This window comes from Hypomesus transpacificus, chromosome 9 (assembly GCF_021917145.1).
Source record: "Hypomesus transpacificus isolate Combined female chromosome 9, fHypTra1, whole genome shotgun sequence".
Taxonomy (NCBI): Eukaryota; Metazoa; Chordata; class Actinopteri; order Osmeriformes; family Osmeridae; genus Hypomesus; species Hypomesus transpacificus.
The window spans coordinates 20,195,961-20,222,795 of record NC_061068.1 but is presented as its reverse complement, the minus strand read 5'-3'; the positions used below and the strand labels follow the sequence as shown (position 1 = coordinate 20,222,795).

Below are 26,835 nucleotides of genomic sequence, written 5' to 3'. Positions count from 1 at the left end.
AGGAGTATGGGAGTTCGACACTAACCCGTGTCTGTTTTTGGCCTGCTTTTTATCTGAGCAGTTTCAGAACCTCAGTTTGTAAACCACTTGTTTGCCGTAACCTTGCTCTCCATCTAGGGAGCTGTCCGTCGTTGTGGTGCTGAATCCGGCACTCAGTGACGTAGACTACCATCCGCAGGAGCGTCATCAGCAATGGGGATAGCAAGGAACCCGGCATGAAGCCTATAAAACCAAATAAAGACACTGCAGTGGATTTAATGTGAATTTCAATTGAATAATAATGTGAAGAATGATATACATGCGTAATTGTTAGTCTTCAGGCTAAGATTTCTTTGTTCCATTTTCATAAAGACTATCGTGACTTTTTTGCTCATATCTGTCTCTTATTATTGTAGAAATTATTTTTTCGTTATCGTAGTCTGCAGTCGTTTGAATAAAAGTTTATATTTTTAGATGCAGCCGCCTCCCCCTCCCTTGCTACGCGTGCGTCCTCCCCGCACGTCTCTCTCGGGACTCGAGCAGAGAGCCTACCCCAGGTACACTCGTATTTGACGTCAGAGACCTTCGTAATTTGACGTGTAAACATTTCTCAGCCCTCTGCACGGATTACGGATGTTTCAATGAGGCAATAACAAGTCAGTTCACGGACCTTCTTCCCTTTCTGCCAGCAATTTCCAGAGAGTCGTGAACAAGGGGAACGCAAAAAACGGATTCATTCATTTTAAGTTGAGCATTTTTGGTTAATTTTCTGTTGTCTTTTCTGCTTTTCTTGAGCATCTATCCAAGAACACAATTTCTTAGCTCCTATTCTTTTGACATGGAAGTGAGATGTCGCCCAATGTTGACGAGCTGTGCTCTTGCGGTTCTTTGCTTCATCGTTCATTCCGTGGATGCTTTTTTCGGGGACAGACAGTACCTCAACGAATGGGCAGTCGAGATTCCAGGAGGACCCGACGCTGCCAGGTTAATCGCCAGAGAATTGGACTACGATTTGGTCCGACAGGTTGGTTCTCGTGACACCAACGCCCCTTTACAAACCCGATCAAAACAGAAGTTACGTGCAGTTTAATGTTTCTTCAATCGCAGACGAAGTGGCACACTATGGTAAAGTGTGCTCCGATTCGGAAATATCTATGAATTCTCTGTATAATGCACAGAGAATTGAGGGGACCATCAATTTAGGTTGAAACTAATGCATTCATATGTCTTCCATAAACGTACTTACACCAAATATAAAAGCAATGCATTTTGTGTGCAATAGTGTAGGATATGCAACTGTTATTCAGCATGATCCATTTTCAAAATGTTTTTGTTTAGATATATAGTAAATAGTTAGTTCCGTATCGCAAATCTAATTATTTGCTTTGTAGTATCAGCATAAGACTCGGATCAGTTCATTCAAAATATTTATAGACAGCGTGGGCTTTGATATGAGAGGGTGCACAAAATACATGACTGATCATGACTCATTGATTATATTGAACTGTTAGTTAACAACATGCAAACGTTGTACTAAATGTTTGTTTGACTGTTGGATTTTATTTCTCATATCCGGATTTATGAATAATTTCAAGGTTCTCAAATGCCATGCACACTAGAGGTTCTTTGGTTGACCACACAGAAGAACCTGTTGAAATGATTATTATTATTTAGTTCCTGGTAGAACCCTGTGTTGATGGAATGTTTCAAGCTAAAAACTTTGTTAGTTAAGGGTGACACCAACATGTTCACCAAGTCCCCACCCCCCCCCCCCCCCTCCCCCAGATGTTTTTGTGACTTATGGGGGAAACTCAAGCTTTTTTAGTTAGATTCATGGTGTAATTTCATTCAATTTTTTGTAGTGTGTACTACAGCGTTTTGCAATATATTTCATTTCTACATGAACACAATGCGATGACAGATGCACCAAGACGCTGAAGTTTTGTGCAGCCTGCTGCCAAGAATCAAGCAGCCCACAAGCAATGGAAGCCAGTTATTAACCAGAGTTTTCATTAAAAGGAGAAGGGTAGACATGCAGTGATGGAGAGGTGTTGACTTTACAAGGGAGTAGACATGATGAAAGAAATCTCATTCACCCATATAGAGATCATCTTTTTTCATATTGCTCATGGAAATATTTGTACATTTTGTTTGGAAATGTGCTTGATAATATTCTAAAGTATTGTATTAAATAAGATAAGATTTTAAAATGGTGTAGGGGCTAGATGACTGGATGACTAGTCTATGTTTTTGTTTTTATCAAATATTCTTTAATACACTTTCTTCTTTCCTCCAGATTGGGACCCTAGAAAACCATTATTTATTCAAACACCCAAATCATCCTAGCAGGATGAAAAGAAGTGCACCTCATATCACCAAACGGTTGTCTGAGGACGACAGGGTGAGCCATTTTGTTTCTTTGTATTGCATATTTGCATTTTTGCCTCTATAATTGTTCCTTTTGGAGATGTAACATGTCATCAAAAAAAGCATTTTAGATCAAGCATAGGAACCTCATAGTATGAGGTAGTATGAGTAGTTTTCAAGATGAAACCAGTTTGAGATTGCTTTGGTTCAAAGGAAAAGCCCTGATGTCTTGATTCCATGTGTAGGTGTCATGGGCAGAGCAACAGTACGAGAAGCGTCGCAGTAAGCGAGCGTCGCTCAGGAGCTGCAAGGACTGCCCTGCAGACAAGCTCTTTGATGATCCAATGTGGAACCAGCAGTGGTATCTGGTAGGTGTCTAAACATGAAAAGCAACCAGTAATCTCAAACAAACAGAATGTAGAAATGTTGAATGAATTTTGCATGATTGCTTTTGTTTTTTAAACTGTATACCAACATTACCGTAGGGATTAGTGCCACAGCTGAACCTTGTCTTTATCATCGTTGCACGGCTAAATTGTACAGCTCAAAATTGGTCGTTCAAATACAACACCACCCTACCCCCACGCCCTTTGAACACATTGACAAACATTGGCTCACGCACACACTTTTCATGTAATTTCCGGCTGGTGTCTGGTCCTGCCTGTGTAGCCTGTTGTATACAGACTGCCTGTCTCTTGGGATTCAGCACTGATAGGAACGGACAGCTCCGTGGCGCTGAGTGTGTTGAAGATGTCTGTTCCTTTGCCAACCCTTTAAAAGTGCCTTGTCTAGCGAGATTGTGCATATATTACCAGGGTTTGTGTGTTTTTGTTATGTTGTCAATTGCCAAAGAGAATGTACTAAACACAGGGTCATACGTGGCAAAAATATGTGTGAGTCAAAAACCTAATACCAATAAACATGTATCTCTGCCAAAAGAGCCATTTGCTTGATAGAAAATTCAGCCTAATCAGAGATTGTAAGGCAACTGAACTCCCACATTCTAATCTAATACAATCAAATAGACATTTGCACATTAATACCCAATTTGCCAGAACACAATGGCCATTTTGGTCCATTTAGGCCAAGCTGGTGCAAGACAGTGGATTGCGACAGCTGTGGTTCCATCACTGATCCATCACTGACACATCCATATTGTCCTGTGTGTGGGATTAAGCCAAGCTATCGTTACTACTTTCAATGAATTTCGAATATATTTAAATGAAGTTTAGTCCTCATGATTTCTCACATCAGAACTGAGGTTTACGTATCACTGACAAACCAATTTAGGTTGAGCCACTGTGGGTTGTTTAGTCAAGCATCAGCTGTAAAAGCGTCTCTGTCTAATGAGCCAACTTTGTCTCTTCACAATCTGCACTGGGTTTATATTGGTTCCATTAAGCCTAATGAATTGGAATTATTTAAAATTGCTCTGTCCTGTCGTTCTCCAAATCATTTGGCATTCACAGATTATTGTCACAGGTCAGTTTTTTTAGTATTTTGACAGAATGTTTGTTGTGTGGGATTAATGCTATTTGCTCGTCGACCAAGCAATTATCATGAGTGTGGAGAGAACATTTTGTGATAGTTGGTTAGAAGTATTTGATCATATTGAGTCATTATTTTTCATCTATTTATTATTTTTCCATTGCAGCAGGGCTTCTGCCTGTCATCGCATGAAGACAGAGTGTGTGTATACTGTAACTGGTGTGCGTCATTGAGTAAATATACATATATATATATATTATCCCCTCAGCTTCAGCCTGCATGCACTACTGAAAAATCTGAGTCACTCTCAGGGAAAATAAGAAAATAGATTAGATGAATCCTTTTCATCTGTCTGAACTGATGATCCTAATTGAATTGGTCATCAAGTCCCGCTTACTGTATTTATAAACCGTGGCACTAGTTATCACTAAAAGGGAAAGTTATTCTCTTCTTCCAGCACACAATTTGGCCAACAGGCCAGTAAGGCATCTATACAAATATGACCAGATTATGTCCTGCTTTCGATCAACCCCCAAAATACTGTCTTTTAGACAATTTGAATTTGTAAATATTCTGCTGAATTTAAATGGTAAAATGTTGTAAATATGATTATGTACATCAAAATGGCTACCACGCTGTTTTCATTAGTGACAAAAATAAACTTGATGACTCGATTGGTAAACTACGTACAATGGCGGGGTTTGTGGCACTTCCACTCATTTGATGGGCTCTCTTCTCAGACAGTGGTGTTAAGAAGGGAAATGGCGAGAACCATGGAAGAATATTGAAATAGGATGACAGGGACAAGATGTTGAGATTGGAATGGGGGGAGTGAAAGACAGTGTGAGAGAGCGACCAAGAAAGAGAGAGAGAAGCAGGAGGGTCTTGGAGAGAAGGCAGGATATGTAGGATGGTCAAGGAAAGGATGCGAGAGATAGAGAAGGAGAGAGTGGAAGAGACAGAGGAAGCAAGAAAGATGTGAAGCAGTGTGTGTGGGAGGAATAAAGAAACGACAGAAAAGGAGGGAGAGAGAGAGAGAAGAGGGATGGCAAAAATTAACAGTGGGGAGCTTTGCAGAGATAGATGATGCTAGAATGGGGGGTGGAGTGCGTGGGAAAGGGGAGGGATGGAGGGAATGACGTCGAGACGAGGAAGGAGGTAATAAAGGATAGCAGGGATGAAGAAAAGGGAGGGGGCAGAAGGCAGTGATGTAGAAAGATGTGATAGGATAGTGAGAAGGAGGGAGGGAGCTGAACAGGGGTGGAGGGAGGAATGGAGAATGCAGGCAGATTGAGTGTCTCAGGAGTAGCTGACTGTCTGATAATGCAATCAGAGAGGTGACTCACAGTGCCCACCCCTAGGGCTGTGTTTTCTGTGTGAAAGTGTTTGTGCTTATGTTGTGTTTCAAGCTCCTACCAAATCATATCTGTGTCAATGTGCTGATCATTTGGTTTGTGTCGTTTCTGTCGTTTTTGTCGGAAGCTCTTTTTGTGTCCGTCGGTGTTTAAACATTCTTCTTGAGTGTTTGCGTGTGCTTGAAGCAGTCGTATTTGTAGACTCCCTGGATGTTTGTGTGTGTCAAACGGAAAATCTATGCATGAAGGGCTATGGAGAACCCACAGCGTATGTGCTGTTCAACAGATGAGTCATCCATCAAGATGGCACAGCAGCCCTATGATGGTGAAAAGGGAGGATGTCTGCCAAAGCCAGAGGGGAAGGAGGAGGAGGAGAGAGACAGGGATGTTCAAGATGGGGAATAGCTGCATTTACGGACTGAAAGACAGACAGACAGACATACATATAGCCATCTAGACAGACAGTCAGCCAAGAGGAGCCCTCTCACCGACTTGATGTTTATTTTTAGCGTTTGTCTCCTCCTATGAATCATTTTATTCCCCAGGCATTATCGCTAGTGTGGCCCTGTGCACTCTCCCTACTGATTATCCAATTATCACTTGCTTGGTTGCCACACGCACACACATACTATAGACATACATACACACACACGCACACTCTAAAGGGAAATACTGAAAAGACGGTGATAGCCACAGTCATAATGCTTTGGAGTGAGAGAGTGTCTAGGTTTGCTTTCTCCCACCAAAAGTGGCTAGGAGAGTGAACTGGATGTGGACAAAGAACAACAAGCTGATAATGAATTATCACCATAGGTCAATGGGGGGGGGGGGGGGGGGGGGGGTGACAGTTTGTATTAGTGTGAGATGGCGTTGTGTCTTAGACTGACCTTTCTCTATTCTGTTTTTCAGTGGAAACTGCGATACTTGATATTCACCCGGGCAGTTTAGTTGAATTACTAGGTCTAAGCTGTGTTATCAGATCTTCATCTCGTTCGATGGCCAACATCCATTTGTTACAAGCACCTGAGTTAGTAGGCTTATGTCAGCTGTATGTTAAGGGGACTATGCGTGATTTTGATATGATGTCTCGAGATATATTGTCATTTTAATGAGTTAAGTGACTCTATCAGAATAGCTGAACTCACGTAATGAAAAATCCAGATGCAACTGACCAGCCGTTCTTAGATTTATTTATGTATTCCCAATTCTGCACAGACCGATTCAACAGGGCTTGATAATCAATCATCGATTAATAATTAATTTAAATTAATAACTTTCGTTCATGTCAATGATTCAACCGTAGGTTATGTATTTTTCCATTTCACTTACAAGAAATCTCAACTACCGCAACAAAATCAACATCAATCCCCCCCCCCCCCCCCCCCCCCCCCCCCGGGGAGCCTTATTTACACAGGTGTGATCTACGACACAACCGTGCAGTTGATCTCCTTCTTCCGCTTTCTGCTCTACCCATCCTTCCTTTAATGATCATCCTTCTTTGTACATCTCATCTTTCTCTTTGTGTCCCCCTTCAAGCAAGACACCAGGACCTCGTCCTCCCTCCCCAAACTGGACCTGCACGTGATTCCCGTGTGGAAGAAAGGCATCACGGGCAAAGGTGTGGTCATCACCGTTCTGGACGACGGCCTGGAGTGGAACCACACCGACATCTACCCCAACTACGTAAGAGGGTTTCCATGGCGACGGCCGTCACTGAGGCAGAGCGTCTCTATAGCAACACTGATGACACCTCACAAGGCGATTCATAAAGCTCCATTATATGTGGCATTGCTCTTGCATAAGAACGCTTACATGCACAGAGTTCATTGGTTTACAGTGGGACACTAATTTAGAGTTCAGTCTTATTATTTTATAAGGGTTTTATGATCATCAAATCCAATTTAATTTGTATTGCCCTTAAAAGCAATGTCACAGAGTACTTCGCATATAACCATAGAACTGCATGTAAATATGATAAGGATGCTCAATGTTGACAAATCCAGTGTTTAGTGTGTGGTGTTTACCACGAATGACATATGAATTGTCAAGCTGTGTTAGCCATTAAGTAGCACAGGAGCTGTTTCCAGCCATTATGCTGTTACACATCCTTTCACATCCGCTCTCCATTTCTCTTCCTTTGCCTCCGATTTATCTCTCCCTTTCTCCCTCTTTCTCTCCCTCTATCTCTCTTTCTTTCTCTCTATCTCTCTCTCTGCCCATTTTCTCTCTCTCTTGGTGTCTCTCCACATTATCTTGTAGCTGGTCAACGCGAGCAATACTGCATTAGAAAAAAACTCCAAAGCACACATTTATCATTTATGGAGTTCCTCTTGGTAGATTCAAGTGTTTTATTTCTTAAATCCATTGTCGTCTAATGAGAATGGAGTCAATCAATGGGGCGATCTGGTGAGACACGCACTGCTACTCGTTACAACACAAAAAAAATTATATGTTTGATGTTTAAAGTCAGTTCGGCATATTTTGAAATGTAAAACATGAACACAATTCACACTGTCACACATTGTCTATCACAGTGACAGTAGTGTAGTAGTGTGTCCTTGTTGACCAGAGTGTACGACATTGAGTGTTCCCTTTTTCATTCTTTTTCTTCTAAAGGATGCAGCAGCCAGTTATGATTTCAACGACAATGATCCCGACCCATTCCCCAGATATGACTCCACTAATGAGAACAAGTATGTTGAAGCTTACTCTCTACATTTTAATTCAAACTATTATTAGCCATGTATAAACACATGTAACACATGTAACTGTGGCTTTCACTTAAAGTAAAAAAAAATATTCTTTATGAGTAGATTTCTTAAAACAAATTTGAAATGTATTTTTGGTATCATGGTTTCATCTTCATTGCTCAAAGTAGGTCTAAAGCAACTTAATTGTGTATTCGATTTCGTGGAACAGGGATTATAAACACATCACATTATGTCTAGACACAGTAATATCTGTCGCAACATACCACCATGATAAAATAAAACATGCATTTTTTTATGGGTATGGTCACATTAAGTGTACCATAATCCACTACCCCAGTCACAGTACTCTCTGCATACATAACTTAATTGAAAGGATTAACAGGGATGTTGACCACCAAGCTGAACTCATGAAATCTCCCAGAGGTTTTCCTGTGTGTTAATGGCCACATACAGTATAAGACATACTTTTGTATGTCGCTTTTGCTATTTCATGCTACAGTATTTGTTTGTGTGTTAGAGTGCCATATTGAAACTAACATTTGCTGTGGCGGCTTTTTGGCTATAGACCAGAACAACATTTGGGTATTGTATTTTGTTTCCATAATTGTGGGAGCCTTGCTTAAAGGTTTCACCCAAAACACTGGACACTACACAAAACTGTGGACAAAGCAATAGGAGTTTGAGGAGTTTAAGTTGGAGCAATTAAAGATTTGGCTCCATTCATTGGAGTCCAATGTCATTTTTTAACAACATTTTATGTGGTGAGATAGTTTATGAAAATCTTCAAAAGAGAGGAAATTCAAATGACCACCACATCCATCACTCTACCGCCACATCCTTAATGGAAAAACGCTTACCGAGGTTTTAATTCTCGTTCTCTCTCGTCCCACTTCTCTGTTTGTCTATCAGACAATACCTGGGAATGATGACTCACTCTATGCCAATTGGGGGGTTAGCTAAACACAAGTCGTGTAACCACCTCCCCACCCTTGTCAGCACACTCTATTGTCATCCATGTTCACTGGTTCTCTTGTATAATTGAGACACTGCTGCCAGCAGAGCATTTCATATGTCACTGAGGCAGGCCGAATGGCAGGCCGTCCATTCTCATGATGACAAAGGTTCCTCCTTCCAAATGAATGTATTTATCTTCCCAACATTATAATTAGGAGATGTAATCAAACAAACAACCAATCATGTTGAGTGCATATGATTCCAAAGGTTGTCCAATGGAAACAATCTGTTTAGATGACACGCTTAAGCTTAAACAATAATGAGATTTTTTATTTTTATTTATTTAAACTGTTATAGGGTTTTTTGGAAGTTGAAATTCAATGAATGTAGTTAGTTTACATAATACTAAGAAGGATATGATGTTTAATATCACAATATATTGTGTAAGACCAATTGTTATTCTGCATTCTGTATCATTGGGTATTTTGTAGTCACCAAAAGTGTTCACGACTCATCTATAACAAAGGCAGTTTTGTCTTCTATGAAACATTTTGTCATTGTGTATTTTCTCAGGCATGGGACCAGGTGTGCTGGTGAGATAGCCATGCAAGCAGACAACAACAAATGTGGGGTTGGAGTAGCTTACAATTCCAAGGTTGGAGGTATGACATTTAGCATTTTGCTCTGTGAAATGTGTCAAGAATATGTAGTGCACATTTATGTGTTTGTGTGCCAATGTGTTTGTGTGCATTCTTGTGTCATTAAGAGTGCACAAAAGTGTGTGTGTATGTGTTTGTGGCTGTCCTTGAGTCCATACAGTAGGTGTGTATTTGCACAATTTGTAAGACACAAATCTTGGGCTACTAACATAATAACCTTTAGAACTGGCGATTGCATTGGGCCACTTACCCAATCCGATATATCCACCTATCCTCTAAAGAATATCACATCTTATCACAGGATGAGGATCAGATAGGTCAACATTCAGCACCTGTTTCACACAAGTCTAGATGGTCAAAAATGCAACGGTTTGAAGTATACTTCAGCAGACAAGCATAGTAACAGCGATGACACGGTTAATCTTCGAATAGTCTAAATGAAATACACTGGGCAGTTTGCTAGATGACCTAAATGTATTTGGTTAATCCCGTCCAGGGATCCGCATGCTGGATGGTATTGTGACGGATGCCATCGAGGCCAGTTCAATTGGGTTCAACCCGAACCATGTGGACATCTACAGCGCCAGCTGGGGGCCCAACGATGACGGCAAGACAGTGGAGGGGCCCGGTCGTCTAGCCCAGAAAGCCTTTGAGTATGGCATTCAGAAGGTGACACTATAGCTACTATAATTGGACTTCTAATTACTTCATCAACAGAACATCACGCATCATGAGTAGACTTATGAGTCCTATGATAATGAGTAATTATGTAAAAAATGACAACTAAAACTATTTCATGTGGTAAGTATTGTTTTGGACAATGCCTCACAAGAAAGGAAATGCAAATGCCTACCACAATCATACCTCAACTGATCCACACCCAAAAACTTTTTTATAAAGGATATTGCCAAGGTTCTGACAATAATTCATCATTGCATCAAGTTACATAAATAATGTCGTTAACAAACATGTTAATCTGGCTAACTCTGCCTAACTCTAGCTATCTATATAGATAGTAAATTCTACTTCTTAGTATGAAATCATTAGCTTATCATTATAATACCACGGAGCTGTCAACACTCGTCTCGTATCACTAACTTCCTGTCACCGTCTTCTTCAGGGGCGTGGAGGGAAGGGCTCGATATTTGTGTGGGCGTCAGGAAACGGAGGCCGTCAAGGGGACAACTGCGACTGTGATGGCTACACGGATAGCATCTATACAATCTCCATTAGCAGTGCCTCACAGCAGGGCCTGTCACCCTGGTATGCTGAGAAGTGTTCCTCCACACTGGCCACAGCCTACAGCAGTGGGGACTACACCGACCAGAGAATAGTGAGTATCACTACACCACTGCAGTGTAGATGGTGGGAGATATTGTGATGGATGTTGTGCTTTTATGTTGTGCTTTACCCTATCACGTCACATGACCTTACCTTGTCTCATGCAATATTGTGTGATGGTGCCTTACATCATACCATGTTCTGCTACGCAACGTTTTTCATAGCAATAATTACTCAATTGCATTACATTCATTTACGATGCTATGTGACATTCTGGTAGCGCTTTGGTTAGTGTAACCTGATGGCAGCATCTATTCATGACTAATTTCCTTTTCTTTCCCTTTTACTCTGCAGACAAGTGCAGATTTGCATAATGAATGTACCGAGACACACACCGGAACATCCGCTTCCGCCCCACTGGCTGCTGGGATATTTGCCCTGGCACTTGAGCAGAAGTAAGGAGACAACTCTTGGTAGAAATTTTCTACCACCCTTGTCACATTTTCTCTCACCATCTAATTATCAGTCATGCTGGAAAATCTTTAAATCCAGGTTGCCCTCAACTTCACATTTCTTTGGTAAATTCTCAATGGTTGGTTTGTCTCACCTTCTCAGCCCAGAGCTTAACTGGAGAGACCTGCAGCATTTAGTGGTGTGGACATCTGAGTTTGACCCCCTTGCCAATAACCCAGGCTGGAAAAGGAATGGGGCAGGCCTCATGGTGAACAGTCGCTTTGGATTCGGCCTGCTCAATGCCAAAACTCTTGTGGACCTGGCAGACCCGGCCACCTGGAAACACGTCCCTGAAAAAAAGCAATGTATCGTCAGAGATGAAGCTTTTCAGCCTAGGTAAAGTAGCTTTATTTATATGTCTACTTTTGTGGATAGTTCATCGATAAACATATGACATGCCTGATATTGTTTTTAGTTTGATTCTTGATCTTAAAATATTTTGACGATCTGAAACGCAAGTATCAAAACGCAAAGCGCAAGTAACTTTGTGGGCGGGACTTCAGCTTGGTTGTTTTTTTGCCGGGGGGATAAATGACTTTGCGCCTGGCGCAAATCTAAAAAGGGTTGGTCTGAAGTAGCTACATTACTAATGGGTGTGGTCTGGGCGTAACGTTCAATAAACCAATCAGAGCATCATCTCACATTCCCTTTAAGAGCAGCGCTTGTTCCATGGCGAATTGCTATTATAACGGCGATTTGCCAGGCGCACGCCAGCGGTTCACAGCCGAGGAGACCGACGTTCTCGTCAGGGCCGTAAAAGATAGAGAAGTGACATTGTATGGGAAAGGCAGAGCAGTTTTCTCATTGCACTAAGTTGCCCACTCATGCCGCTCATTCAATTATTATTATTATTTTTACATGTAGGCTATTACATTGTTTTAATTGTTATATTTTTTAATTGTTTAGTTCTTAGAATTAGTTTAACTAATGTACTTTTGTACTTAATTTATACCCGTATATGTTTATTGTTTGCACCTTCCTGCCACAGTAAATTGCGTATTTTTGTAACTTAGGCTACATGGCGAATAAACCAAATTCCGATTCTAATGGGCATGGGAGAAGAAACCTAACCAAATTAGCTTCGGTTAAACAGTCATGGGAGGAAATTGCCACAGTCTTACAAATCAAGTTCACATACATAGACATTTCTTATGAAAATCTTTTTATAATCATTGAAGAAATGTAACACGCCATAAATCAAAACAATGTAACGTAGCTTCGCAGATAGAAGACCCTTGCCTCGCCAGCAGTGGGCACGGACCAAGCTTGCGCCCTTAAAATAGCATCTCAATAATGCGCCATTGACTTTAGACCACGTTATTCCTGGGGTGCGTTTCCCGAAAGCATCGTAAGCCTAAATTGATCGTAGAGTCCATCGTACGATGGATCTTAGTTGTACGGGCCGTTTCCCGAAACCATCGTAGCTAAAGAGGCACTTGAAAATCGTCGTAGATCAACGAGAGCTCCAGACCAGTCGTAGATCGCTAAGTGCATCGTAGCACAGAGACTCAGTGGAGACACGCGTAGGCCGACCATGAAAACTACATTAAACTCATGCTGAAAGTTACTTCCGATGGAAAATAAGATTTTTTTGGTCCTCTTTTTACGCCAGTTACGCTGGAACTGGGATATTTCTTAGTGAACCATACAAGTTTAACTGCCGAAAAAATATCAGAATCCTGTTTATCCTCAAGTAAATTTAGGTTACACAAAATAATTTGATTTAGTGGGTTTGGCGCATGCAATGAAGGTATTTAAAAAACAAATGTCAGTCTTATTCAAAATACTATAACATTGAAATATGGCTGTTGTAATGTGCAATAGAAACTAGAAATGCATTAACGTAACGCTTTTACGAGTGCAATAACACAACAACAATTGAACATTGAAGATGTTTATTAGAATTATAGGGCTGGTAGCACTCCAAGCCCGGTGGATGAAGAGGCTGGTGGCAGAGCCGAGCCTGATGTTAGGAGATGGTGGCGCCCAGGAAATGGAAAGACTCCACAGGGTTGACTAGGAAGTCACACAGGGTGAAGAGGCTGGGAGGGAGTGAAAACTCGTACGAAAATCATAGAAGCCATTGAAGATAGCCTAAGTCCTGCACTGCAGACTTGTCCCCTCTGATATGGGGAATTGGATGTGGTCTGGGATGTGGCAAAGTAATGCAGTTGTGACAGCCTGCACAGATCTTGACACTGAGGCCTTGGCGAGCCCATGTCCATCTCCAATAACCTCCAGAAAACTGCCAATGGCATAGAACCTTAACACTGCCAGTAGTTGGGTTACAGGGGTCAGTGCAAAGGACCTCCTTGTTAGCCTCTGCAGGTCTGCTTCTATGTGGTTCAGGAGCATCATGATATCATGATGTCATCTGACATATCTTACACTCATAATGAGTATAATTGATCAACCATCAATTAAAGTAGAGTTGATTATTCATGTCAGAAACAATGATTCCATGTTGAAGATATGGGGTATTCATTACTTATGTGTTTGTCATTTGTCACAATGTCATTTGTGGCCAATATGTGATCATTATGAGATTGCAAACATGGTCTTGGGAAGCTGTTGGCCTATGCAAGATTGTAGATATAGTCAGCACTAGAAAATAAGACAGTAAATATGTTGGATTGAGATGCTTGTATTTGTACATTGAATTGTTTAGGATGCTAGCTGGGACATGCCATGTGTGATACCATTCATATGCATGGTTTTTAACCTTGTAGTTCAATCAAGTAGTAAATATAGGACTCATATATATATATGCCTATGGAAAGTGGAGTACCAAGAAGAGTTAAAAACCAAGGCACAAGTAGTTTGAGAAATAGTTGTTTTATGGGAGTATGTTCTCCCTGCTCCTGCTCCTCACATGGATCTATAAGGTAAACATGTAAGGATTGGACAGGCAACACTGAATATATGATACAATACACAATTCAGCCTTTACTTAATTTAAATAAACATGGTATGCTTTAGGATATAAGGTAACCTGAATGTGACACTACCTTGTTGATTGGGCTGAAGAATAGGCACAGAAATGGAGGGCCTTGTGAACTTCATCTCTTCAAACAAAAGCTTCCTCACCTCAATTTGGAGACGAGCCCACTTAATTTCCAAGACCTCCTATTGGTATTTAGCATCCTGTGTCGCTGATTGCAAGGTCCTAACACCGGTGTAAAACTCAGATGCAGCATAGTTTGCACGTTCACCTTATTGTCTTTACCTTCATGTAGCATCACATTGAAAAGTACTCAAATAAGTAGCCTATAATAAATGTAAAGTTTTCTGTAGCTACAGAAAATATTTTTTTGTTAACCGTAATTCGTCAAATATTTTGGTTAACGTTTTAATTTTAAAGTCTTCAAGTTGCGTCAGAAGAATCACATTTCAGTACAATGGACAGCGTCTTGTTAAGTGCAACTTAAAAGAGATACGTACGATGGTTCTCCTTACGAGCATGTTCGGGAAACGCACGTAAGAAATAACGATGGATCGTTATTTTCATCGTAGAGAACCCTCGTAACAGCTACGATCCATCGTTATCGGGAAACGCACCCCTGGTCAGTAGCGGAATTGTTTTTCGGAAACTGCAAGATAGCACCAGGGAACGTTTGCACCAGAACACGCCTCCTTTTTCGCTGAACCGCCCACAACCGCAAAGTCATTTCGACGTGCGTCTGTGGAGGGAAAAGTCGGCTTTGCGTCGAGTGCAAACTAGGAATGACACTTGCGTCGTTGACTAAGTCAATTGCGCTGGGTGCAAGATAGGGCCAGTGTGTCATGTAAATCTGAGATGACAAGTATAAATTGTGTTTGTTTGTGTCTGAGAGATAGAGAAAAAAAAGAGAAAGCGATTGCCACAACATCATCCCTGTACAAAGCCCTCTGTGAAGGAAGCAATCTTCCCTCCTCTATCTTCCGTGGATCCAAACAGCTGTTTTGTTTACCTCCACTGCAGATTAAAAGCCTCCGGAAATGCTGCCAGGCACAATTTTGGCAGATTCTGCAGTCCTGCAACATATCCCTCTAAATGACCTCCATTTCACCTGTCATGCTAATGCTAGCTGGTGACCCAAGTTCATACAAAATGGCATAAACAGGGCTTTACAACTGTCCTCCTGCTAATGTCTATTTGCCATGTTGTTGGGATTTAGTGACTTGGTGGTATCACACCCCTGTTACCTTAGACATCAGCAAGCCAGCACTGTGTAATCCCTTCGATTTTGTTTCCTATCTCCCCTTTGACTTATTTTAGTCCCCATCCTCCTCTGACAGCTTGGTTAGAGTAATCCCTCCATTCATGTGTGGAGTTAATAGACACGGGATTAACGTTGATTCTGGGAGAATTAAGGTGGACCATCTAAATAAATGTATACTTGCGTCATACTAAAGTTGTGTGTATGCAAACTACATACTTGATAAAGGTTTTGTAATAAGGATTGGATCCACCCGTCCAAATGCACCCCTTAACCTAACTTTTATTATTGAGGAAAAAAACGAGAGTCTGGGTGGGTAATAATGCCACAAAGACAGAAAGACAGTTAAAAAAAATATTACGACCAGAAAGGTTATCTTGTAGTGAAGTGAAATCCAGGTCAACAACAGCAAAAATAGTCGCCTCAATTAAAAGATCTGGCAATCTGTCATTGACAATCTTTCATTGACAATCTGTCATTGACAATCTGTCAATGACCCCTCAACTGTGTCACACAGTGTAAAAAGTAACTAACATTGGGCAACTTGAATGAGAAGACAACTTGGGAAGAGCAACGGGTGAATTAAAAGTCAAGATGTAACAAGCCATCCGGTCATTGCAAAACACACCAAAGCAAATGCAAGCCACTGGTGCAGTACAGTGTTAAGGCTGCGAGTATGGCCTGGGGGTGTAGTCTATCCATGTATGTCTTCCTATGGCAGCAGGAGTAAATTCCTCTCACTCTCTTCTCTAACATGTTAAAATAGGTGAAGATATGCACCCCTCTCAACATTCAGATCAGTGCAGCACTGGTAGAATTGGGGAATATTTAGAATGAACACCAGTGTAACCATCCCAGTAAGGGCCATGTAGTGATGAATCTGAAGAAGATTTAGCCGAGGACGAATGTAGACACACAATTAAAAGGTTTGATATAGATAGTTTATCATCAGACAATCACTGTTAGTGAGCATCGGTTGCACACGTGACCAATAACATACTAAGAGGAACAAAGAACTCGTATGCTGTGCTGTACTGTAAGCATGAATCTGGAATGGTCATTAAAGCTTGGTTTCCAGTATTCTCATTTTTGGTGCCCAAATGTTGCTTTGTTTATAACGGGGAGTTGACCTTTGACATGGGTCCACATACCAAACTAAGAAAAACATCTTCTCAGGCCAATACTTCAGACTCATAATAACTGCATTACTATGGTAAACATTAAGAAACAATTAAATTCTTCACAGCAATGCATTACTATATTCAGACTTTTTAAAATGCTGATATTGATGATTTAGAAAAAGACAAGAAAAACAATCTTTGTATTGGACATTCCAACGTTCCTCTCACATTTATCAAAGAATGGGTCATGTCGGTAGTTCTCTGTGTCTTCTCAAGGAGCTCATTTCCTGTTTTCTTGATGTTCCCACAGGGCATTGAAAGCAGCAGGGGAAATCACCATAGAAATTCCCACCAAGGCGTGTGTAGGGCAGGAGAATGCTGTTCTGTCACTGGAGCATTTGCAAGTGGAGGCCAGTATTGAGTACACCCGAAGAGGAGACTTGCATATCACGCTCATGTCCCCGTCAGGTTAGTCAACATATATCCACACCATTTTTGGTGGTTTGGCATATATCAATCGCATTGATTTCACATTGGCAGAAGTTTTACAATTGAGAAATAATGTGAGGACAGTACATACCTAAGGTACTATACGTTCCTGCCACTATCCCTCCAAACTCCATCTGAGGTCATTGGACCTGGCTTTGCATTGCTCAGGTGCGGAACACCACCGAGTGGGCTGCTGGAACTAATTGGCTGAAAGTAATCCACACAGGAAAGACAGGGAGATGGGGAGGGAGGGAGGAAGGAAGGGGAATAAGAGAGGAGGAAGGACAGAAAGAAAGAAAAATTGTTAGAAGAAGAGAGAGGGGGAGAGAGAGATAGATAGATAGAGGAGGGACAGAGAAGGGACCTAGTCTCAGGTCCTTAGTCTAGACCCCAGACTAAGAGGCACTGACAGCTACTGATAAATTCTCGCAAGCGGTTCTAGACATACTTTACGTGGGAGATGTTGGACTTCACCATCAATCTTTTCTTTCTTTTTTTTATCTCTCTACATCTGCGTTTTTCCATCTCAGTCTCAAGAATTTAGATTGTCTTTATCTCTGAATAGTTACTCACTTCTTTTCACACAGCCCCCGTTTGTACCATCTGGAACCTGATTTAGGGACCAGCCAAATTATCCCACTCACATGGTGGAGCCGGTCTCATCAACTTCCAGATCAATTGTGTCTAAGAAAAAGTTATAATGACAAAAAAGTACCCCAGAGCATTAGGGTTAGGGTTAGACGGTACCCAGGTGCGGTCTGCGTGTCCCAAATGTTTCCGTATGTGTATTACTGATTACTTATTCTTACCCATCTGCCCCTTCTTTTTTCCCCATCAGGAACTAGCACGGTACTTCTGGCTGAAAGAGAGAGGGACATTTCCTCCAACGGTTTCAGGAACTGGGACTTCATGTCTGTCCACACCTGGGGTGAGGATCCCACTGGTACTTGGACTCTCAAGATCACAGACACGGTAAGTCAGAGGGATTGAAGCCTTTTGGTTTGTGCCAAAGTTCAATTGCGTTTACTGTACAAAACTCAGGGCGCCCCTCAAATCTATGAACCCACTACAAGCATGTTTACCGTTGCAGGTTTTCCGGTTAGACATACACACATAACTTTCCCTAAGCCACAGTTGACCTTTAGATAGGCCCAAATTGTGCAACCTGTGGATTCTAATCACATCTTGATAATAAGCATGGCAAAGTCATTAAAAGTATTAAATCTTTGAAATGAAGGTTGTTTGATCAATTTGGTTAATAGCGTCAACAGGATAAATTAGACCAGGGTTTTCTCTTCACATTGACATGTTAATTAGCCCTTATTGAACAAACACTGCCCCCAGGAAATTGATGAGTGAAGACTGAAAGGAAGTAAAGACTAAAGGAAACACGTGATTAGACCATGATGACTGACCTATCTGATTTCACGATTATTGGATGTTTCTATCTACCATGTGGCAGAAAGTGTCACACACATAAGCCATTCCAGCATGGCAGTCCATTTATTATCAACTAATACCTTTTGTATAAATAATCTAAATGATTGATACTGTTACTGCTGATACTGTTGATACTCATACAAGCATATTGGGCATTATACACATTATCAATTTTCATATTATTACCTTCATTGTATCTTATTATACAACATTGTATATTTCACAACAAACAAATATCACATATAGCTAATTTATAAAAAACCTCCCTCACAGCACATTGGAGCTAAGAAAAGCTAAGGACATTTAATTCACCTTTCAAAATGCATATGCATTGACGTTTGAGTCAATGTCTTTGTTGTCCGGCCCGCCATCCTTCCCTCTCCTCATTTATCTCGGGGCTTTTCCAAGCTCTTCCCTCCCTCCCTCCTGACGCTTCTGTTCTGTTTGTCGCTCAGTCAGGGCGGATGGAAAACGAAGGTCAGATCTTGAGCTGGAAGCTGATTCTCCACGGGACCTCAGAGAAACCGGAGCACATGAAGGAACCCAGGGTGTACGTTCCCTACAATGCCGTGCAGAACGACCGGCGTGGCGTGGAACACATGGATGACATGATGGAGGTACAATAAGCTCACTGCCATGGAGACCAACAGTGTTGAGATAGGGGCACCGGTCATGGTTGGGATGTATAGTATGTTAGACATGAGACAGGTGTCACACAAATGATACAACAGCTATGGCATGATATAGATGTATGAATATGGCATGAAATATATATTGAGGTATACATTTTTTGATGGGATACCAGAGTTCAATGTACAGAGGGAGATCTACAGTAAAACATCAATGACTGGCAGTTTTATTTTATTTAAGATAATGTTTTGAATTCTATTCTCATTTTACACCTAATTAAATTACACGTAAGTGCTAATCCTTTTGATCATAATAAGGTTCATGATGAGATGAGAGTGTCTATGCAAAGTGAATAACTTTGTTACAGTAGAATATAGAGTATTCAGCCAGAAGCCAACAGCAAATATGGCCTCCTTGTAAACGTCTGCCTTTTATCACATCTCTCCCATCCAATCAAACAGGAGCTCCCCAAAGAGAAGACCCCGCCCCAGAAGACCCTGCCCAGTCCTGCCAAGGTCTCACTTCCCACAAACCCAGGGAAAGAGCCGCCTTCTACCTCTCCCCTGTCCCCCTCCCTCGCTCTGCTGCGTCTTCTCCAAACTGCCTTCAACCGGCAGACCCCGGCCTCCCTGCCCACATCCCCAGCAAAACCCCTGTCCTCCTGGGGGAGCCACTACCAGCGTCTTCCCCCACAGAAGCTGTACCAGGCCCTGGATAGGATCAACCAGTACCGGGGGAAAGAGGACAGCCTGTACAGCGACTACAGTGATGGCTTCTACAGCACCAAGCCCTACAGGCACAGAGATGACCGGCTGCTGCAGGCACTGTTCGACATGCTGGGAGATGACGGCCAATGAGGTGGGAAGGAGGGGGCGGGGGGTGGGGGAGGAACTGAGGCAAACAGGGAGGAAGGGATTGAGGTAGAATAGAGGTGGGCGATGAAGATCCTGGAAGGCACGGTCCAGTCAGGCACAAATCTATTTGATGAAGTTCAGTTCAAATTCAATCATATAAGCTTACATATCATAAGCATAAATGGTACTATGGAGTAAAATTATGGCATATCTTATGACTGCTCTATACTCCACTGGCTGCTTATTGTTTAAGTGTTATTAATTACATTGATATGATATTATAAATAAATTGTGATCCATGCTTAAAATACTATTAGTTGCTGGTTCATCCATAGGATGTTGTGCCAGTCATGACAAAAGGCAATGGACTGTACCGTAGGCTGTGGCCCTGTGTGCTGTAAATTGACCAACTCTGAGCTGAATGTGATTAAGAGGCCAAACTGGGCAGAGACGAAGTGTGGAGAAAGAGAGAGAGTGAGTAGGAGTGAGGGAAACTAAAAGAAAACTTTAGTTTTGTAATTCTGTTCCAAAATATGCTGCATAACAAGTAACAGCTTTCCAGACTCTTTTTCTTTCTGTTTCCTTTTCTTCTGTTTTTCCCTTTCTGCTTGAGCATGCCATTTTTAAATATAGTTCTGTACTTGTAGCTATATAATCTACATATTATACAAAGACAATGATTGTAATATTATTTGAAAGATACATGACCTGAAATCCTTTCACAAACTAAAAACTATTATTGTTTCTCTGTTGGGACATGTCAATGTCTATATTTATTTTGGTGCAAGGGTGGACATGCTTACTTTGATCTTACCAACTTTCATGCTTGAGAGTCAAATTTAAACTTGTTTTACACAAGTTAAGATTCGGGCACATGACAATAGTATAATGTTTAGCAGGGCCAGCGTTACATGTGTAACATTAAATAGGCCTCTATATACCACTTCCTTTTCAAAGTTGAAACTCGCAGTTGTTGACAAATGGTATATTATTCTCAGGGTGTCAACAAAGTATTGGAGAGTTTGAGAACTAGCTGCAGCCCTTCATTGTGTTCTCCTAAAAGTATTAGTGGTAAAAATACTTAAGACTTGTTCTTTAAAGTACAAAGTAACACATGCTATTTGAGAGAAACAATGAATAGTCTTTTGGCTTTTTATTAAAATAAATGAATTAAAGGAAAAATGTAATAATTCAAAAACAAAAGAGAAACACAATCCTGCAACCAGACTTTACAATCAATCCTGGACATGTGCAATTTGATTATTTTTTCTACGTGAAAGTATAATGCTGCATCAAATATATAAATATTTTTGAATTTTCTATAAATTACTCATATTATATCAAATATATACATATCCTGTGATTAATTTATTGAACCTTATTTAATGTGATATTGAAGACAATACAATTATGTGCTGTGATTATTACAACTTTAAGAAATTATACATACAAAGAAACACTGCCAGTAAAAAAATCCAAAAGCTTTTCTGTGTTTAGGCGGGTGTGAAACAGGCCTAACATGATGTTGCTGTTGTAGCTATTTATTATTAACTATCCGTCAATAACAACACTACATAGTTATGTTTAATTTAATGAAATTAGTGTAGATGATTGGTTCCTATTACAAAGTCCCCAGTTTGAAGGTCTCCCAGTGTCACTTTGGTGTGGGGCTATAAAACTAACATTCCTTAAACCACCTTGGCATTTAAATTTGCTCTACTTATGGTCTAACCCCACACATTCTGGTAACTGTAGCCTTTATGAATGCTAATGTAGTGCTTGTGACAATGTTACAGTAGGAACTGTGATAGGTGTACTAAGAGATGCACGATGTAGAGTCCCTCCCCTAAATTGATAATCCATCAGTTTTATCCAATGTTGGTTGGACTGGACTTCCTGCCCAGTGATATTAACCCCACCTCTCTGCCTCAACAAGGTGAAGACTGAGATGAAAGGAAAATAGGTTTACATTCATTCTGTAATTTATCCATCTTTCAATGTAGATTTTGTTGTTTATTTGTTTGGTTCTGTTGTTTGGGTTTGATTGATGCTTCTGTCCAAAGTAATTTACTAGAGCTGAACTATGTTGCCATTTCTATGTGGATGTAAAACATGAGATTTACCTTAATAAACTGCAAAGTGACCTCTTGAGTGTGTCTGAGTTGTTGGAACATGATTAGTTACTTTGCACATATTAGATGTCTGTTTTCATTACTATACAGTACAAATTCTGGTATGACTAGTATTAAATCTTAATTATATCTTTATAAAATGATAACATATCAGTGTGGACTATTTCTTGACTATTTGTGAAAGCTCCCCCCCCCCCCCCCATAATAAATTAGGAATCTAATTTAGTGGCATCTCTTTCTAAGCTATAGCAATACTGCCACCATGTGGACAAAAATGCTGGACTACAACCAATTCAGAGCACATACAGATTGACTGTGCTCATATAAATGTTAGGGACAGGGACATTTTTATAGTTCCTTTTATTCTAAAACTATACTGTTACATAAATCCAATTAGACTATTATTTGCCTTTGTGATTATCCATGTTACATGAGTCAAAACGTTAAAATTATGACAACAAAATTAATGTTTCTTCTGTTTATAACATTAGTTGTGATGAATAAACTTGCCCCATAATATATGACAATTGTCCCAGCTATGGGGCAAGTTTCAATTTTGTATACCCTCAGATATAGTTGCTTGAGTTGTGACCTGTGAGTTGATATGAGTGACTTGCAAGTTGCAACACGTCCTCTTTGATATCTTGTATCTTTCTCACAATCTGTTCTCCTCCATCTTATTGTTGACCATGCACAGTCTCTTAACTCCTTTCATTACAATAGTATTTTATTGCTTTCTTTATCTATTCTTCTTTTCCATCTGTTCTCTCGCTGTTCTTTTCCCCTCTAATGCATATCCTTCTCCATGTGTTATCAAGCCACTTCTCAACTCATCCCATCTGCCAAGATTCCTCACACATCTGGTCGATTTGGGCATTCTCCAGAAGGGAATACTCTGCAAGCCTGAAGGAAGGGAGAAATAGAAGGAGAGAAGTACAGAAGAAAAAGTATAAGAGAGAGAGGGTAGAAGAGACTGGGATACGAAACAGGAAAACCACACCAAATATTTTAACAATACGTAGCACTGTATCCATAAAAGAGAAGGTGAAGGGAGAGAAGGCAAGAAACACAGGGACAGGAGATATTTCTGGCAGACAATCAGTCCCAAGACAAAACCTGACCCCTGCAGTTTGTTTTCCACCCCACATCCAGGTTGGAGTATGGCGCTGTTCCCACTCTGCAAACGTCTCGCAGGTCAGTCAAATGTCACCACCACTGCACGCTCTCTAACTAACTTTCACTGTCTTCCCTCCTATCTCCACTTTGCAAACTATCGCAAACTCTACTCTATTTTATTGCTGTATAGATTTACTTAAATACTTCACCAGGATACTTAAAGGATATCTGTATTTAGGGTTCCTATTGGTTTGGCCAACAACAAAAGGCTGAATGGGGATTTGAACTCATGAGCAAGAGGTTGCAAGTCAGTCTCTCTATCCTCTCTGCTACACATCAACTAACTGTTCAGATTGTATTAATAGAAATGACAGCATTAGCTTTGGTCTGCTTTGGGACAACGGTTAAGAAACGGTTGACATTTCAAGGTGAAATTGCATGAAATTGCGCATGGTATTTCAGAATGATATACCAGGTTTAACTAAACAGATAATCAATGTCATGACAGGCCCAAAGGCTGTGGCTGGATTTGAAAATTACGTCCTTTTTTTTATACAGTTACTGACCATGTAACTTCCCAAAACTGAGAATAGCTCAATGAGCTGGGACGGTGTCCTGCAAAGTGTAAGGTCATGGGTCCAAATCCAGCCACGGCCATGGTGCCTGTCATGATACTGGTTATTAGTTACAGGTACCTTAAAAAGTATGCCTTTGGTGCACCATGTCATGTCACCCTAACAGTAAACTGATGACCCCAAATTACCTTTGGATCTGCAGTAAAATACCTCATCAATAAAATATGAACGTGGCCAATTTCAAGGCACTGTTAAATGTTCCTCAAAGGCGCAATGTGAATGATTAAGTTCTGTTGTCAGTTCTACAATTCCATAATGATATACATGAAGATTTTCTTACATATTTCTCATGTCAGTGTACAAGATATCTGAAGATGCACGTTCTTTTCATTCCAAATGAAAATGTTCTCTTGGATCAGAGCAACAGAGATTTTAATCCAATGTCCTGAAAAAGGGAATGTGGAGTCTAATTTGAATCTTAAAACCAACAGACATACAGTCTTCTTGATACAGTAAAGGCCTATAATGATATAGGGCTACGGGTGTGGTTGAGAGAGAGAGAGAGAGAGAGAGAGAGAGAGAGAGAGAGAGGGAGAGAGAGGGGGAGAGGGAGAGACTGTACAATAGGTGCATGCGAGAAGCTCAGCTGAGTTATGTGTCTGTTAGTGAGTACTGTAGGCCTACTTTACTATAATCCACACGACTGCAACAAATTATACTAGTTTAAATGTGATTCAGTATCATCAAGAGATTTCACCGTAAATGGATGTAATATGCACAACAATCCGTCCGTGTGATATGTGATCTTTGCGATACTGATATTTGTCTGTATTATCTAAAGTGTACAATACCTACCTTGATAAGTTTAATGATTAAAGCTGCATGTGCTGAAGCCACAAGTCCACGCACACACAATATGTGTGCTTGTGTGTTTCCAACAGGATCTGCCAGAGTGTTAAGAAAGCAGTTGGCCCTGTACTGCCTGCTTCTGTTTCTCCTCATATGTAAGTGTCCTTCATCATTGTTACATTTATCACATTCACTCCCCTGGAAGAGAAAGCACAAAAGCAAAGCATTTCTTGTGACATTTCTTGTCAACTCATTTGCTATGAACCAACTGGAAGCTAAAACTAGTCCCGTCTTTTTTTCTGCCCATTGAAGTCTATGGGCAGAAAAGGTTTGGGAAGCATGGATAGGGTTAGGGTTAGCACAGAGTAAATAATATGAGCTAAAATAGTGTTTGGGTGACATCTCCAATATGTTGTGTACCTACTATATGCAAGGAATTCGTGAAACCTTTAGAAATGTGCAAACTCTGAGGTAGGCCTAAATGAAAATACTTTTCGAAACACATTGAAGTTGATATATGTCTGTAGTAGAATACTTGTAATATTCCTTCAGGTTGAAATTTCTTAGCTTTAATCGAACATATATCTGTCACAGTAAAAGTATTTTTACCTCCAGACTTCCTTAAAGGCAGAAGGACGGCAGTCAAGATCGATAAACCCCCCGTCTTTCGCTCTCTGGGATTGGACCTCGGCGTTGAGGCCAGAGCAGTAACTGAGGAAACTGTCAAGGAGAAGAGACAGCGCCCCTATCAGGAAACATCGTGGGGCGCTCCGCTGGTGTGGGGGGACAGTTCCATTTCAGTTTGGCGGAGAGACGAGTTTGGCCAACGAAGAGTCCACACCGGCCTGTTGACGCTAGCGGTGGGCGGTTACGCCCGTTTCCTCCCTCGCTTCCTGTCTTCAGCCGAACTCCACTTCCTACCGGGTGCCACCGTCACTTATTATATTCTGACAGACAGCCCTCGCACTCTGGAGCCGCTGCCCCTTCTGGCCCCCAGGAGAAATCTGAAGATAGTCCCCGTGGCGGAGCTACTTGGCTGGAAGCACCTAGCCCTGCGGCGCATGGCCTTGCTGGCCTCCGCCATCAAAGACCCAATTCGTAATGAGGTTGAGTATGTCTTCTGCGCTGATGTGGACCAAGAGTTTGTGGCCCCGGTGGGGGCAGAGATCTTTGGGGAATTGGTGGCGACGCTGCACCCGGAGCTGTTTGGGATGCCACGGCGCGCCTTCCCGTATGAGCGTGAGCCGGACTCATCGGCCTTCGTGGAAGATGGGGAAGGGGACTATTACTACACGTCAGAGCTGTATGGTGGCCTGTGCCCCGAGGTGTACACCATGGCCAGAGCCTGCTCTCAGCTCATCCTCCAAGACCAGGAGAGGGGGGTGCAGATTGCCGGGCTGGAGGAGAGCTACCTGAACCGCTACTTCATCAACCGGAGGCCCACCTGCGTCCTGTCGCCGGAATACAGCTGGTGGGAATCTGCCCTGGCCGCAGATGTGCCGGCAAAGAGGCTAGTCTCCCTAGGGAGGCAGTGTGAGTCTCTGGAGCCACAGAAGAGAGAGCAACATGGCTGCTGAGATATGGGGACGTGAGGGGTGGTGAGATGAGTCCATTTGCTTGCATGGCTCATGTAGTTTTGGCATGGTACTTGCTGAATGCGGTTAGTTGTAACGATTACCAAACAAACTACTTCTATATGTGACCATGTATCTAGGCTCCTTACTTTAACATATGCACAGTAGTATGATAGTCTGGTGAAAGCTGTGGATTTTAAAGATATGTAGGATCGGCTCCAGGCATTTCTCTTTGAAAGGTGAGAAATTAGTGCATGGCTTGAGGCCCAAAATGTATATTCTTGTGAAATAAGTGATCTATTATGCTTTGTAAGAGGCTATAGACAAAGGTATATGTTAATTGTATGTTATGTTTGCGGGCTAGCTACCTTGGACACAATGTTGTAAGGTAATTACAGAGTGATATTCTTTAAATTAACCTAATCTACTTGAATAGAATGTATGTGCAAGCCTATCTATTCCACAACGGGCACAGCAAAATAATTAAAAAAACAAGCTGTCTCTTTAAACGAAACACTCTCCTGCCCCATTAATGTCAGCTTTAAGATA

The 26,835-nt window shown here is 41.3% G+C and overlaps 2 protein-coding genes across 2 annotated transcripts; both read left to right on the top strand.

Moving 5' to 3' along the window:
- Positions 1-596: 596 nt before the first annotated feature.
- pcsk1 (proprotein convertase subtilisin/kexin type 1) lies at positions 597-20,063 on the top strand. The gene is made up of 14 exons (XM_047026621.1): positions 597-1,003; positions 2,276-2,380; positions 2,592-2,714; positions 6,726-6,872; positions 7,806-7,882; positions 9,428-9,516; positions 10,010-10,182; positions 10,634-10,846; positions 11,149-11,249; positions 11,410-11,643; positions 16,938-17,095; positions 17,955-18,088; positions 19,012-19,173; positions 19,648-20,063. The coding sequence occupies exons 1-14, from the start codon at positions 818-820 to the stop codon at positions 20,041-20,043; spliced, it is 2,298 nt and encodes a 765-aa protein (XP_046882577.1). The 5' UTR covers positions 597-817; the 3' UTR covers positions 20,044-20,063.
- Positions 20,064-23,072: 3,009 nt separating this feature from the next.
- Positions 23,073-26,800, top strand: LOC124470779 (globoside alpha-1,3-N-acetylgalactosaminyltransferase 1-like). The gene is made up of 3 exons (XM_047024879.1): positions 23,073-23,366; positions 24,805-24,867; positions 25,328-26,800. The coding sequence occupies exons 1-3, from the start codon at positions 23,333-23,335 to the stop codon at positions 26,287-26,289; spliced, it is 1,059 nt and encodes a 352-aa protein (XP_046880835.1). The 5' UTR covers positions 23,073-23,332; the 3' UTR covers positions 26,290-26,800.
- The last annotated feature ends 35 nt before the right edge of the window (positions 26,801-26,835 follow it).